The 15,328-nt window shown below is 64.6% G+C and overlaps 1 protein-coding gene across 1 annotated transcript; it reads right to left on the bottom strand.

Annotated features, from left to right (window-relative positions):
• Positions 1-1,331: 1,331 nt before the first annotated feature.
• Positions 1,332-12,091, bottom strand: CDHR2 (cadherin related family member 2). The gene is made up of 33 exons (XM_063349466.1): positions 12,037-12,091; positions 11,645-11,722; positions 11,125-11,183; positions 10,643-10,708; positions 10,417-10,550; positions 10,092-10,145; positions 9,765-9,854; positions 9,068-9,157; positions 8,390-8,512; positions 8,169-8,312; positions 7,951-8,026; positions 7,683-7,789; positions 7,373-7,603; positions 7,126-7,281; positions 6,751-6,918; positions 6,424-6,485; positions 6,090-6,330; positions 5,748-5,984; positions 5,417-5,486; positions 4,718-5,329; positions 4,397-4,468; positions 4,063-4,112; positions 3,797-3,948; positions 3,482-3,584; positions 3,312-3,400; positions 3,004-3,078; positions 2,808-2,885; positions 2,662-2,722; positions 2,430-2,554; positions 2,156-2,269; positions 1,910-1,987; positions 1,744-1,804; positions 1,332-1,539 (listed from the first exon to the last, which is right to left on the bottom strand). The coding sequence occupies exons 3-33, from the start codon at positions 11,168-11,170 to the stop codon at positions 1,420-1,422; spliced, it is 3,885 nt and encodes a 1,294-aa protein (XP_063205536.1). The 5' UTR covers positions 11,171-11,183; positions 11,645-11,722; positions 12,037-12,091; the 3' UTR covers positions 1,332-1,419.
• Positions 12,092-15,328: the final 3,237 nt, after the last annotated feature.

Raw genomic sequence — 15,328 nt, 5'->3', positions numbered from 1 at the left:
CTGCCCCTGGACCATCCAGCCAGAGAGGACCCATGTGCTGGGGACATGGGCGCTTGTCCCCGTGCGGGTCCCTCCGGCCCCGCTGGCTGCTCTCCTCCGACAGCAGCCGTTGATGCGCCCGCTGCAAAGCGCTGCCACTTTTTACAGCTGGGGTTTTACAGGGCCGGGGGGGGAGGGGGGCTTTTATTGAACCGTGTTTGCATTTTTGGAGCTTTTTAAGAGACACTTTCAGCTGTGCGCGTCCTGCCTGGAGCCACCTCCTCCCCAGTGGCCTGCGGGGCCGTGACCCTCTTTTCAAACACTTTTCCTACGTTGCCTGTGCCCCGCCGGGCTGGAGAGCATCGGGAGCGCGGGGTCGGCGTGCAGGGGGGGCGAGCATCCCCGTGACCGGGTGAGCATCCCTGTGGCTGGCAGCTCCTCAGCATCCCACGGAGACGCAGGACCTGGCCCCTCCAGCCTGGCCCGGTGCGGAGCACCGACCCCCCCAGTGCCGCAGCGAGGGGGGGCCCAGACCTGTGCCCAGCGCCTGATGGGCAGGAGGCTGCAAATGGGGGGTGCTTGGGGAGCTGCACCGTCCCCTCCAGGCAGAGGTGCAGGTGGGCTCCAAGTGCCAGGGGGCACCAGTGCAGCCGCTTCCCCTCTTTAAGGGGTGAGTCTTGCCCCCCCTAGCCCCATTGCACATCCTGGGCTTGTTTTGGCCCTGCGGGGCTGTCTCTTGTCCCGGGGGGGCTTTGTGAAGGGCTCGCTGAAACGCCAGCTGGCAGCTGCGGCCAGTGCCCGCTCTGTGCCATGGCGCTTGCCAGGAACCAGCTCTGCTCAGTGCCTTGGGCTGCGGGAGCAGTGCCACGGCCACACGGGGATGACCAGGAGCCCCAGGGCATCCCCCCCTGCCCTGGGCTGTCCCCCACCTCCAGGCCCACGCTGCAGAGCTGCGGCACAGCAGCGCTGCGGCTTCATCACCTACTTTCTTCCTTTCTTCTTTTTTTCCCTTTGTTTCTTTTTTTTGGGGGTGGGGGGTGGGGGGGAGGGAAGCGGGGGGGAGGACCAACCTGTCACCGTGGATGTTGGGTAATAAAACCTTGCACAAACCTCTGCGCAGGGCTGCCTGCACCTCCTTCCCCTGGGGCTGAGTGGGGCCGGGGGACAGTGGGGCAGCCCAGGGAAGCGTCCTGGGGACAAGAAGCCAGGCCAAGCCCTGGGGTGGCATTCACCTCCCCTCTGGCACCAGCCTTGCCTGAAACAAGCACCTCGCGCCAGGAGAGGTGACCCCAAGCTGGCTGAGCCTCCCAAGGCAATGGGCTGATGTCCACAGGACACCGTGACCACCGTGGGACAGGTTTATTGCCAGCCTCTGAACACAACATCACCGAAGCAGCTGCCTGAGTCCGGCTCTGGCCCCGCTGCGCTGTGCACGCCCGCTCACAAGTCGGTGGTGGTGAAGGTGGTGTTGATGTATGCCATTTTGGTGGGCTCCTTCCCATTCAGGGCGGCCACCAGCACCTCCTCGTCACTGGGGTCTGTCAGCTGCACTTGGCCCTGCTGCAGGAGGAGAGCGTGGTCAGAGGAGATGGGGACAGAGATGAAGGACGGGAACGCTCCCGTCCTTCCCTAGGGGCCGTCAAGGTGATGGAGAGGAAGGGACATGAGGGATCCCGGGGCCTGGGCACCACAGCAGAGAGGAGGGGCTGCGGGGTGCAGTGGCAGGACACCCTGCTGGGCACCAGCAGCTCTTTGCACACTCACCTTGTCCCCAGGGTTGTTGTCTGCAGGTGCGTTTACTGTGTTTTCATCCAGGGAATTCATGCTGTGGAAAGTGAAGGGTGGGGGGTAGAAGAGGGCCCAGGCACTGGCGGAGCAGGAACGCAGGGTGATGGCCCCATGGCCTTCAGGACCTGCCTGCAGAGCTCACCTGGCCACAGAGACGGAGTCCTCGTGGAAGCCCAGGTCATGGGAGGGATCGATCGAGAGGTTCAGCATGGGGTTGGCCCTGGCCAGGGATGGGTGGCAGGTGAGTGACCATCCCGTGGGGCTGCGGGGTCAGCCCAGGGCAGCCGTGTTCCCCAGGCAGGAGGGTTGTGACGGCAAGCCCTGCAGCCCCTGGGTGTGGGGACAGCTTGGGCTCTCCCCTCCTGCTTCAGGGAGCCCCGCCACTCACCCCTCTGCATTGTACTGGTTGGTTCCAGGGATGCCAGCTCCCTGCTGCGCCATGGCAGGGCTGAACGTCGTGGCCGCCTTCAGAGCCTTCATCGCACTCAGCTTCCTCTTGTAGCTGCAAAGCCCAGGGACAGGGTGGGTGAGAGGGGCAGAGGGGAACCGGGCTGTGGGATGGGGAGGGCAGGAGCGGGACGGAGGATAGGGATGGGTCTGGGGGTGCCAGTGAGGATGGGGGTGGTGGGGGGCGGCAGGAGGGAGTGTGGGCAGTGCAGTACCTCTTGGTGGTGAGAACCAAGACCAGGGTCACGATGAGGATGAAGATGAGCAGGAACGCCGCCAGCCCCGCGATGATGCCGATCAGCTCTGTCTCCCTGGTGGGCTTTACCACCTCCCCGGGGCCCTGGCATAGAGGAAGGATGAGGGCACAGCCCCGGCCAGCGGACGTCCTCTCCAGCCCCACACGGGGCTGTTGCCCTCTCCCTGTGTCCCTTGCCCAGCCCCACTCACGATGACGGCCAGGCCCAGGTTGACCAGCTCAGCCAGGATCTGCGGGTCGGTCTGTATGAGCCTGCCAAGGAAAGCGGAGGGGTGAGCTGCTGGGCCAGTTCGGGTGCGTGGTGCTGGCCGTGCATGGCCCCCACCCTGGCGCGCACACGCTCAGCTGGTTGACGTCCAGGGCAGTGCCATTGCTGTAGACGAAGTACGCCTCCATCACCGACTTGGCTTCCACCCTGCGGGATCAAAGAGATGGGGTGAGCGGGGCGCAGGGCACCGTGCCCTGCCCCAGGAAGACCCCTTCCAATGCCACCGCCACATCCCCTTCCCCACCACCTGCATGGCTTCACTCACTGGGGGGCACGGGTGTCCTCTGTGCTCCGGATGGCTGCCACGTAGACCCCTGCCTTAGTCGCGGTGGTCAGGGCCCTAGGAACAGGAGGGATGGAGGGAGGCTGGGCCAGGCGTGCTGCCACTCTGCTCACAGGCACGGGGAGCAGCTGGACGCCCTGCAGCCTCCAGCTGCGGTGGGGACCTGCCTGCCTTGGTCCCCTTCACGGTCCACGAAGTTGGGAGACATGGTCGGCGGGTCCTGGCCTGCACGCTTGTGTTGCCCGCTGCAGAGCCATGCACCCCCCCCAGCCCAGCCCTGCGTCCCTTACGCTTTGATACGTTCGGAGTTAGTCTGGACTTTATCCACCGTTTCCATGAACTGGAGGTGAACGCGGTAGCTCTGATCCACTGCGAAGATCTGCGCGGGGAGAGCAGGGGTGAGCGGGGCAGGGCAGAGTGCGGGGCATCCCCGGACGGGGGGGACAGGGGTGACACTCACGTTCAGCACGGTCTGTGCTGTGTGCACTGGTAGGCCTCCGTCCCGAGCCTCCACCGTCAGCTGGTACTGCCCCTTCAGCGAGCTATCGAGGTTGCTGGCCACCCTGCGAGGACGGGGACAACAGCGAACCCATGGGACATCCCCGGGAGGGCACTGCCATCCCCCAAGCTCCACCCTGACACCATGCCCAGCGCAGGACCCCAGGATGGCCTTGTCCCCTTGCCAGCCTGTCCTGGCCCTGCCTGCACCTCTGCCTTGTGGCAAGCAGGAGCTGAGCCACGTTCTCCCCACTCTGGCCCAGACCCGCGGCCTCACCGGATGGTCCCGACGTAGGTGTCCCCCTCTTTCATTGCATCCACATTGAAGAGACTGTCTAAGAGCTGGCTGGCCCCGTTGTCCTCCACGAGCACCACACTGGCAACGGAGAAGGTGATGGTTCCTGCCAACCCCGAGTCAGCGTCTGTGGCCTGGGGGGACAAAGCGTGGCAGACACACGGATGGGAATGGCCACCACCTGCCCACGGCAGGGACAGGTGAGCCTGGCTCTGCAGACTGACGGAAGCACACACACAGTTCCTCACCTTCACCGTAGCCACTTGCAGGCCCACAGGAGAGACTTCAGGGACAACCACTGCCAGGGACAGACAGACAGCATGGTCACACTGGTGTGCAGCCAGGCTTGCTGCAGGCCCCATGCCCGCACAGCCCCAGGGCTCAGCGCAGCTCTGGACATACCCCCCCCCCCGCTGCTCTTGACCCCACAGCCTTCATGGAAAGCATCCAGTAACCCCAGCCTGGCCCCTGCACTCCCACAGCCCCGTCCTGGCTGGAGGAAGGTCCTCACTGCCAGGGAGCGTGGCAGAGCACGCGTGAGTGCAAAGAAGCTCAGAGGATGCACCAGCCCTGGCTGCTCACCAAAGGTCTCCGAGATGGGCAGGAAGAGTGGCGTGTTGTCATTCACATCGGTGATGAGGATCCTCAGGGTTTCTGCAAAAGCCCCAAAAGCAGACTGTCGGTCACCAATAGAGCAGCCCTGCAGCACCCTCCTTTGCTTCCCCTGGGAGTCCCATCCTCCCAGCAGGCTCAGGTCCCTGTGTCAGGGACCAAAAGAGCTGGGGACACCCTCCATCCATTGCCAAACTGCCCAGCTCCTGCCCTGCTCCGCACAGCTCCTCCTGGGAGGCGGGAAAGGCAGGTTCCAGTGGCAGCGGCAGGAGCAGGGAGCGCGTTCTGTACCGTTCTGGCTGTAGCGGTTGCCCTTCTCGGTGTACAGGTCTTCAGCCCGCAGTGTGAGCTCCACCACGTCGCACAGCTCGTAGTCAATGTCCGAGCTGTTCACCAGCACCGAGCCATTGGGTGCCAGCACGAACCAGTCCCAGCACACCTCCCCAGCGCTGATCGTCCCCTTGAAGCAGGCAACCTCCAGCTCCTCAAAGACCAGCGAGTGGTTGGTGTCTGCGTCAGAGGCGACCAGTGTGAGGACCAGACCCTGCTGCGTGTTGTTCTCGCTCACGTGTACGTTGCCTGGAGAGGGAAGCAGGACACTGGGGGGCTCGTCATTGACGTCTAGGATGTGGACCACCACCGAGACATCGGCAGTGTCCCCCACGTCTGCTGCCGTGTTCTCTGCCTGCACCACCAAGGAGAAGAACTTCTGCTGCATGGAGTCGTAGTCCAGGGACATGTCGGGGTCCACAGACAGCTGCCCACCATAGTGCCCTAGCCCCAGCCGGGACGAGCGGATCAAGAAGTTGCTGGAGCCGCTGCCCCTCTGAAGTAGGAAGGAAATGCGGTAATTGATCTCCGTCCGGTCAGCGTCTGTGGCCTGCACCTGACCCACAAAGGACCCTGCAGGTGGAGACAGATAATCAGTGGCCAGTGGGCACTGACTCCGTAACACCGCTGGTCCCACCAGTCTGGCCACGCGGCTTCTACCTGGGGAGTCTTCAAAGACTGAGAACTCATAGGACTGATTGAGGAACACGGGTGCATTGTCGTTTAAGTCCTGCAGGAGATGAAGTCCATGGTTGTAGCTGCTCCAGGAAACAGGGTCCCCCAGAGCAGGCTGGGGACAGGAGTGTGGACACCTGCCATTCCACAGGCAGGAGGCACACAAACCCTCTTCTGCCTCCCTGCATCAACTATTCCCTCTGCCCCCACAGAAAGCCAGCTGCGGCCAGGGATCCCACGTCCCGTCCTTGCCCTTGCATCCCAGCTCCAAGCCACTGCCTGCCCCGGTGCGTCCCCACTTGTGCCCAGGGCTCACCCCCACAGTGATGGTGACGTTCGCCGAGGTGTTGAGCTGTGGTACACCGTGGTCGTACACCAACACTGTCACCACCATCCGACCCTGCTCATCTTCCAAGGCCTCACGGTCCAGTGGCTCCTTGCTGTGCATCTCACCTGTGGTCTCGTTGATGGTGAAGTTTTCGCTGAACGGTCCTGGTAGGATCCTGAAGCCCAAGTTGCTGTTTGGGCTGCCAGGCTCATCGTTGTCAATGGCCTGAGAAGGTCATGGGTTGGAATGGGGCCGTCCGGCACCTCAGGGACAGTCCCTGTTCCTCTCTGACAACCCCTTGTCGCCCCCTCCACCTCCATTGGTGCATACCCGGATCTGCGTACTGATGTTCTGCCCCTCTTCCACCGAGATGAAGTAGGAGCCGGTGACGATGGGCACCATGTCGTTGGCATCCAGCACGGTGATCTCCAGCACAGTGGTGCCCACCAGGTTGCCCCCATCCTTGGCCTGGAGGTTGGCGTAATAGATGGAGCGAGTCTCACGGTCCAGCAAGCTCCCATTCTGCACCAGCACTGTCCCAGTCGTGGCATTCACCGTGAAGATTGTATGGCTATGGCACACATGGAGATGTCACCAGGGCTCAGGCCTGGAGTCCCCTCAGCGGGACAACGCCCCGGTCGTGCCTGGCTGGGCCCCTACATACATGGTCTCCGGCAGCAGCTGGTAGGTGATCTCACCCAGGACACCGCTGTCCGGGTCATAGGCCTAGAACAGAAAGAAGCGTTTGGTCAATCCACCTCAGCCCCCAGGGCAGTGATGAGTCTGGGGCACCGGCTGCTGGCACTGAGCACCCCAAAAATGTGGCCCTGATGGGCAGAGGGTCCCACACCCTGTTTGCCTGCTGGCACCGTCTCCTTCCTGTGTGCACAGAGACCAGTGCCTTCAACGCAAGCCGCACCAGCAGCGTCAGCCGTGCCCAGCGCCCTGCTTGGGGACATAAGCTGTGCCCACTCCCTGCCCAGCGCCTGACCGTGATGTTTGGGGCGATGATGGTGCCATCGGGGCAGTTCTCCATCACGTTCAGGTTGTAGGTGCTCTGAGGGAACTCAGGGATGTGGTCGTTGCTGTCAATGAGATCGATGGTTACAGTGGCCGTGGAGCAGCAGTCCGTGGGGTTCCCTGTGTCATTAGCAACGATCTGCAGAACGGAGAAGGGACAGTGTCTCACACAGGTCCCCAAACATGAGAAAGAGACCTGTCACATTCCAGCCCAGCTTCCCTGCACCAAACAAGCTGCCAGGGCAGAGCAATGTTCTGCTTTGGCTGTTGAACCCTGCAGGAGAAAAGCTGTGTCACCCCTGTGCCCCAGCATACGCAGGGAGCAGGGACTGTCCCCACAGCGAACCTGCACCATCATGACATGGCTTATCTCGTAGTCCACAGCGGCTGGGTTTTGCACCAAGAGCTGGACCTCCCCTGTGCCCGCGATCTTTGGTGGGGAGACAGTGAAGGCACTGGCATTCGGACCCTGCAGGTGCAGCTCATAGCTGCTGTTGATGCCCTGCCAGGGGGAGATGCACAAGAGTGAGGGTGGGTGGTGCAACCAGGACAGGTTCCTGCACTCCAGCCCAGCCCCCTGGACAAGCTCCCACCTCGTCCGGGTCGTGTGCGACGATGCTGAGGTTGGACACGGGCAGTCTGGAGGAGGAATGCTCTATGATGCTGCCCCTGAAGTTGTTCTGGGCACTGGTGGAGAAGTTGCAGCTGGGAAGGGAGCAGTGGTAGAACTGGGGCTTGTTGTCATTGACATCAGTCACCAGGACTGTCACGAGGGTGCTAGCCTGGGCCACCTTGCCATGGATGTCCATGTTCTCCTCACGTGCCTGAGCAGGAGGAGAGAGTGGGTCAGAGGGGCCCGAGGAGAGGAAGAGGATGAGGTTCCCCTTGCTGCCTCCTACTCACCTTGACTTCCAGCAGCACCTTCTCACTTGGCAGCTGCTCACGGTCCAGGGGCTCACTCACAGTGATGGTGCCCGTCTTAGGATCAATAGCAAAGGGGATGCTGGCATCTAGGGCAAGGGGACAGCAGGAACCAGCTGCAGCCACTGGAAAATGCAGGCCTGGCCCTCTCTCCCACTGGCAGCACCTGAGAGCCCAATACCAGTCCCCATGGTGCCCTTTGCTGCCTGATCACCCCCCCACACCCATCCCACCCTGCCCCCTCACTCACTGGCGATGCTGTAGGAGATTTCATCATTCACCCCCGTGTCTCTGTCCATGGCGGTGACGGTCAGCACAGTGGTGCCCTGTGGGGATGCAGCCATCAGGACAGGACCCATGACGCCTCCAGCCACCCCCATGCCTCATGACCCAGACAGCCTAGGTTGTCAGAGCTCCCAGGGAGGGCCGGGGGTAGGGACGTGCTGCTGGGGCAGGTGGTCTCCTTACCAGGTCACAGTTCTCAGGCACAGAGCCGGAGTAGGGCTCGTTGAGGAACTGTGGGTCCAGGTTGGGCAAGTCAAGAATAGTCAGGGACAGGTAGGTCCAGCTTTCCTGGAAGACCAGCTTGTTGTGCAGCAACCCTCCACCGTCCTGGGGAGCAGAGCACCCATTAGTCCTACAGCACTCTTACCTGGCAGCCCCGCACCCCTGGCCCAGCTGGCCCCCACCTTGGCAAAGATCTTGAGCTGGTAGAAGGTGTTCCTGGCATAGTCCAGTGAGCCATTGAGCACCACTTTCCCGTTGGGCAGGATGTAGAAGAGCCAGAGATTATTCTTGCTGTCTGGGATCACCTGGGCAAGGGACATCACCCCGTGTCACCAAGGCAGGGAGCAGAGGTGCCCCAGAAGAGATGGGGGCTTAACCCCCATCCTTCTGCCAGGCTTGGTCCATAGGCTGTGGGGACCCCCTACCACCTGACTTCTCCCCAACTTGCAACTGTTCAGCGCCTTGCACCCACTGCCCAGTGGGTGCAGAGCCAGCCCTTCTGACGCAACACATGCCCTTGCTCCCCCAGAGCCATGGGGCTGACCCTACTTGTATCCCCCAGCACCTCTGCCCCACAGAGATGACTCAGGGGAGGGTTTCGGATATGGTATGCCCCACTTGGGAGTACACTCGAGCAGGCATGAACCCCTCCGTGGTGCCAGGGAGCGGGCAAGCTCAGCCAGGGGAGATGCCACAGTCTGCCCTGGCTCATATGGTCGAGCCACGTCGTCTTCCCGTTGGCAGAGTGCTTGCTGGGGAGGTCCTGGGACCCCCAACGTCCTCCTGGCCGCCCACACCCAGCACACTGAGGTCCTGGCCAGGGCAATGCCCACGATGTTGGGGCTCAGCCCTGTGCTCACCTCCCTGATGCTGTAGCTGACTTTGGAGGCATCCCCAGTGTCGCTGTCGTTGGCAAACACGGTGAAGACGGTGCTGTTGAGCGTCATGTTCTGGGCACACAGAGGGGTGTTGGTGGCATCGCCCGGGAGAGCCGGGATGGTGGTGCTGGGCCCAGCCCCTGCCAGCCCTGCTCTGGGGTGCTCTGGCCCCACAGGGCTCCAGGGGCCGCCCAGTACCATGGGCCACGCAGGGATGAGCTGCTGCCCTTGTTGACACCGGGCAGAAGCCAGATGCCCCCTGCCACCCTCCTCGGGGCTCCCTGGGAGCAGGGGCTGCACCCCAGCCCCGGGGGATGCCCAAGAGGGATTGGGATCAGCCCCACACCCCGTCTGCACCCTGCTCCAGCCTCACCCGGACCCAGGCTGAGCTCGGGCACTTCCTGATCAGAAACTCATCGCGAGGGCAGAGTCCCAGCCACGCACGCTGGACTGGGACAGAGGTGCCCGCTGGGAACTGCCCCCAGCACAGAGTGCTCCCAGGTCAGCTGTGCCGGCTGCGCCGTCAGCCCACACCCAGGCACACTGTCACTGCATGCCCAGGCGTGGGGTCACCCTGTTCCAAGTGCACTGTTGTCCTGCTGACGGCACACCCATGCCACAGGAGCCACCCAGTGCCCCTCCCTACTGCCCACAGGGCCAGGAGGTCTTGGGGAGGTACCTCAGGAATGGAGGCTTGATACGGCAGGCCCTGGAAGACTGGGGCGTTGTCGTTACGGTCCTCCACGATGACTGTAAGCTGTCTGGAGACCTACCAGGTGCCAGGGAGGGCGCAGGGTGAGTACGGGAGATGGTGCCCAGCAGAGCTGGGTGTAGCTCCGTCACCGGGCACCCGCCTAGCTCCACAGCCAGCCCTTAGCATCACCCACCCCTGGGCAAAGCCCCCTCCAGCCCCTTTCCTCACTGAGCCTCATCCACAGCCCCGCTGACACCCTGCTCCCATCCCCACCACCCGCTACAGCCACCCAGCCCATGCCCCAGCACTCACCGGCTCGTTTACCCCATCGAACACGCTGACCGCTACGGTGAACCTGGGCAGGGTCTGGGGGGACACAAGGCGGGACTTGGTTAGGGCTAGGCAGAGCTTGATCCTTGGATGGCTGAGCCCCAGCACCCTTCCACTCACCACCCTTGGGCGGGATGATCCTCCCAGACGGCTCTCCCACAAGGAGCCGGGCTTCAGGGCCAGTGAGCGACCCCACAGTACCGCCGTGAGCAGCTCTCCCCCAGGACTCACGGCTCTGCCCTCCATCTCCATCACCCCAGACCCCCCCAGCTTGGGCAGGGACATCTGCCCCAGTCTCTGCCCTCACCTCACGGTCCAGATAGTTCCTCAGCGTCACATTGCCTGTCTGGCTATTGACAGAGAAGTAGAAGGTCTCGCCGATGCTGTAGGTGAGCTTGTCCCCGTCTAAGTCAGTAGCCTGCAGCTGGAAAGCATACTGGCCTGGGGAGAGTGGTAACATCAGCCCCTGCTCGGCTCCCTGCCATGGCTGCTCCCCCTGCACCCCAGGGACTCCCTGAAGCTGCCCGACTCACCCAGCTCCAGGTCTTCAGGCACGTAGACGACGGTCATGTTGAAAAATGGGGCTGTGTTGCCTGAAACTAAAAGGAGGAGATGTGCTGAGCACCACCCCTGTGATAGGCTCTGCCTGCACCCCCACAGCCAGCAGCACCTACCGAGCTCCAGTCCCAGCTCCTGGCCATGGTTTGGGTCTCTGGGGGAGGCAGGAGAACCCACCACCCCTCACCTTCCTCATGCTCATCCCACACCTCCCACCTCCAGATCATGCTTGACCTCCAGCTGCAGCACCGGTGCTGGATGCTATCCCCGCTGCCCAGCCCCCTGCCCGCTCTGCCTTGCCATGGAGCAGCAAGGTTTGTTGTTGGGTCTCCAATGGGGTGGGCAGCTGTTTTGGGAGTCCCAGCTGCCCTCAGGGAATTTGGAAAGAGTGTTGGGGGCTGAAAGCACCTCCAATGTCTCACACCCATCTGTGACAGTCACCGAGCAAAGTCCTCACCTGCTGTCAGGAGGAAGGGGACCAGCACCAGCAAGCGCCATGCCATCCTGCCAGCAAGCCTATGGAAACACACCAGAGAAATAACACCTGGGGCTAATGGCTGCCTGTTCCCACCGGCCACTCCAAATCCCTCCTGGGGAGCAGCCCCCAGAGCAGGAAGGGCTCTGGTGGGGACAGTCCCCTCCACTGAGCTGGGCTGGTGAAGCAGCAGGCTCCAGCCCACAGCCCCAGGCACAGGCTCTCTGGGGACACAGCATGGGAGGACAGGGTTGGCCTCCTGGTGCTGGAGACCATGGGGGTGCTTGGGGACCCCAGGAACCTCTCCTGGGCATGGCTAGACGCTCCATCACTTGGGCTCAACAGGGCCACCCCAAGCAGCACTTGGAGCTCAGGAGCAATCTGTGACACCACCGTGGTGCCACGGTCTGTGGGTAGCCCCACAGCTGACAGACACCCCCGCCTCCCCCTGCGATGGGCTGCGGTGCCCATGGGGGACAGGACGGGGGCTGATGTCCCTTACCTGTGGCCACGTCACTGGGGATGCTGCCGGCCGGCTGCTCTGCGCTTGCACACTGACACCACCAGAGACCTTTGCCTCCTGCAGTAAACACATTCATCAATTATTAACTGCAATTAAGGAGTGAGAAATCCCTCTCTCATTGTCCTTATTTGTTGTGCTCATCTCCCAGGATTCAGCCCCACGCTTGCCCCCCAACCCCAGACCCCCAGGACCCCACGCTGGGTGCCATCCCCCAGGATTCAGCCACCCCAACCTGCACCCATAGGACTCCGGCTCCCAGGAGGGATGCAGAGCCTGCAGGGACGCAGCAGGATCCCGAAACACCCCAGGGGACCAGCGAGGGGCTGGGAAAACACCCAGCATCCCCTGAGCTGAGGACACCGGGGTCTCACCAGGACAGGGGATGGGCACCAACCCAGTGGTGTGGCTATCAGGACGGGTGCCTGGGGCCCTCTGCACCCTCCTGTCACCCGCTCCCCTCCTCAGGGGCTTGGTCCAGCCTCCCTGACCTACTTCAGACCCGCTGGGGACAAGGGCGGATTGTGCCACTCCGCTCAAGCAGAAGAGGGCTGGGAGGCCAGGGGGAAACACAGACATCCCCGGGCCCGCGGGACCCCCATCTCTGTGGCCCTGGCCCCCTTTGTCCCTATTCCCCTGGAAACCTGTGGGGTCCGGGCACCCAGGCAGCTCTGGGGTCCCCCTGAACCCTCAGCCTACTCCGAGGTCCCCATCTCACCCCACACCTGGGTCAGGGGCTCCCGGAGAAGGAGCTACAGGGGCCAGCCTGGGACCCCCGACCCCGGCAAACCGCTGCAGGGCTGGTCCAGGATCCCCCCAGCTCCTGCAAGGGCTGCCCCGGGACACCCCCACAGACACCCCGCGGCTGCCCGGGGGTACCCCTGGAGCCCCCCAGAGCTGACTCAGGAGGAGCCCCCCCAGAGCCCTCCGGGGCTGGTGCTGGACACCCCTCTGCACGCTGCCTCTGGCTGCCCCGGGACCGCCCCACATCTCCCAAGGGCTGTCCGGGAACTTCTCCCCCGAGACCAGCGTTCGGACGCGCCGCCACTCGCACCATTACGGCCGGAGCGCCCCGACGCGCGGTTCCAGCGGCGCCGCTCTTGCGCGCAGTACGGCGGGCGCGCCCATCGGCGGGACGCGGGGGGGGAGGGCGGTGCGGAGCGGCCGGTTCCATCGGGGAGGCGAGCGCGGGGGAGCCATGAGGCGGGGCTGAGGCCGGGCCGAGGCCGGAGCGGGAGCGGCACCGGGACGGACACCGAGCCCGGCGGGCCCGGCCGCCGCGCCATGCGAGCGGGCTGAGCGGCGGGCAGGGCCGGGGCAGGCACCGAGAGGCTCGCTGAGCGCCGGGGGCGCGCCTCCGGTAGGTGCGGGGCGCAGCGGCGGCGGGCCCGGGCTGCGCTGGGCAGGGCCGGTGCACCGGGAGAGGGCGGCGGGCAGGGCCCGGGGCTTGGGGAGGGCAGGCCCCGGTGCAGCGGGGAAAGGAGGTAGGTAGGGCCGGTGCAGGGGGGGCGGGGAGGCCGGCCTCGGTGCAGCGGGGAGGGCGGCAGGCAGGGCCCGGTGCGAGGGGAGAGGATGCACGGGCCGGCGAATCCCGGTGCGACGGGAGAAGGAGCGAGCTGGGCCCGGTGCGCGGCGGGGGGCGGCCGGGCCCAGCCCGGTGCGCGGTGGCTTGGAGGGGGCGGGGGCCTGGCGCACCGGGGCCGAGCGCAGGGCCCGGTGCGCGGGGGTGGTGGCCGCAAAGGGCGGCAGGGCCCGGCGCACCGGCAGCCGCACGGCGGCGGGAGGAGCCCCCGGTTTTCAGGGAGGGGGGAGCCGCGGGCATCGGGGAGGGCGGCGGAGCCGGAGCCCTGCCGCCCCTCAGGGCCTGACCGGTGGAGCGGGGGCTGCTCCGGCGGTAGCCCCTTCTCGGGGGCGGGGGGCTCCCGCGTCCCCGGCCGGTGGCTGCTGCCGAGGTCGGTTCTGTGTCGCTGGACACCCCGGGGATGTTCCACCGCTGCTGCCGGAGCCCCGGGGCCCCGCTGCCCGACCCGGGGTCGGTAAGGTGGGCCCGGCTCGGGGCGTGTGAGAGGGGATGGGAGGGGAAGTGGCGAAACTCTTGAGAAAGTTGTAAATGGGGAAGAGGTGGGAAACAAACAAGCCCCGAGTGACCGGGTGGTGGTGGCAGTGGCCGTGGCCGTGGGACAGGCCGTGCCACCGACCCTGCGGGGTGTGTGCCGACAGCGCGGGCTGCGAGCGGGGCCGGTGGCAGCCCCGTCCCGCAGAGGATGCGTGGGACCGGGGTGCGGGCAGCCGGGGTGTGTGCCGGGGCTTGCTTCCCCGGGTAGGGGTTGAGCCCCGCGGGCAGCTTGTGGCCAGGTGGGGGCTGTCCCTCCCTGTGGGCACAGTCCCTCTTCCCACCAGCATGGCTCGAGTTTGTGCTGGCATCTTGGCCACAAGCTCTGCACTGGCCCCGTGCTCCGGCACAGCCTTGCAGCTCTGGAGCTTGTCCCCGTGCTCCCCTCCTCGCCATCCCGTGTCACCACCTCGCTCAGTCCCTCTGCCACCTGCACCCATTTTGGCTCCGCTGCCGGCTCTGACTCACTGGGACCCCACGTCCCCCTGTGCCCTGGGGAGATGCGCCGGGCAGAGCCCAGGGGGACAGGTTAGTCCCCGAGGCTGTGAGACCCAGGAGGAAGAGCAGGCGCCGGCCTCTCCGGCTGTCAGAGGGGAGCAGGCTGCGTCTGATGTCACTGCGGTGCATGGTGGGTAATTATGCACGTTGCAATGAAAATAATAAGGCCGGCTCCATAGCAGTGTCTAAAAATACTGCTAATGCGGAGTGCCTGCCGGGTGCCTTTGTTTGTCACCTTTGGGTGTTTGCTTTGAGGCTGGACGGGTGGCGGGAGCCACGCTCTGCGGTGTCACGCCCCTCGGGTGGTGGGTTTGGTTTTGCAGGTGACTTGTGACCCCTGCGCACCCCTGCGCTTGGGCAGTGGTACCAGCAGAGCAGGTGTCGGCATGGGAGGTGAGATGGGAGCCACCTCGGTGCGTTTGGGAGGCTCCGGTGTCACCCCCTTGCAGGCAGCCATGCAGGGAGTTGTGGTGGGGTGGCGGGGCTTTGTCCCCCCCAGCCTTGCTTGGAACCAGGCGCTCTGATATGTGGCTGTTCCCGTGTCCCAGCGACCTGCCCTGATGTCCCCTGGAAGGTCCCAGCATGCTGGCCTGCCTGCAGGCGGGTTGGTGGAGATTGGGGTTCAGGCCCAGGCAGTGCGGTCTGTCGGTCGCTGGCATTGTGCGGCCAGGGCTGCTGGGATTTCCCTCCGGGGTTGCCTCTGCGGCATGTCCTGGCACAGGCAGGACGGGGACCGTGGCATCTCGCTGCTTTCTGTCTGAGCAAAGGCGGGTGGGAGGAGTGCGTGTTTGGAGCGGAGGGAAATGGTGTGATGGGCGCTGGGTGGCACCTGGGCGCTGACCCGGGGCAAGGGCTGCGGGGGGTGCGGATCTCTGCTCCATGGGCAGGCAGGCGCCCTGTCCATCCGCTGTCTGTGCAGCTCTCACTGCTGCTGTGGTCCCTCCATCTGGTAGCTCCCCACTGCAGCAGAGGGAGAGGCTTGCAGGGGTGGTGAGAGCCATCTGGAGCCCCGGCAGCTCCAGCCACCGGCCTGGCACGCTGGCGGGGGGAAGGTG

The sequence above is a fragment of the Chroicocephalus ridibundus genome, chromosome 11 (genome assembly GCF_963924245.1).
Source record: "Chroicocephalus ridibundus chromosome 11, bChrRid1.1, whole genome shotgun sequence".
Taxonomy (NCBI): Eukaryota; Metazoa; Chordata; class Aves; order Charadriiformes; family Laridae; genus Chroicocephalus; species Chroicocephalus ridibundus.
This window is presented reverse-complemented; position numbering and strand designations above follow the sequence as displayed.

Excerpts from the sequence above, each read along its gene's own strand:
- CDHR2 (XM_063349466.1), bottom strand. The coding sequence starts at position 11,170 with ATGGCATGGCGCTTGCTGGTGCTGGTCCCCTTCCTCCTGACAGCAG. Across the intron at positions 2,270-2,429 it reads TTGGTTCTCACCACCAAGAG|CTACAAGAGGAAGCTGAGTG; the intron begins GTACTGCACTGC and ends TGGGCTTTGCAG. Across the intron at positions 1,988-2,155 it reads AACCAGTACAATGCAGAGGG|GGCCAACCCCATGCTGAACC; the intron begins GTGAGTGGCGGG and ends ATCCCTGGCCAG.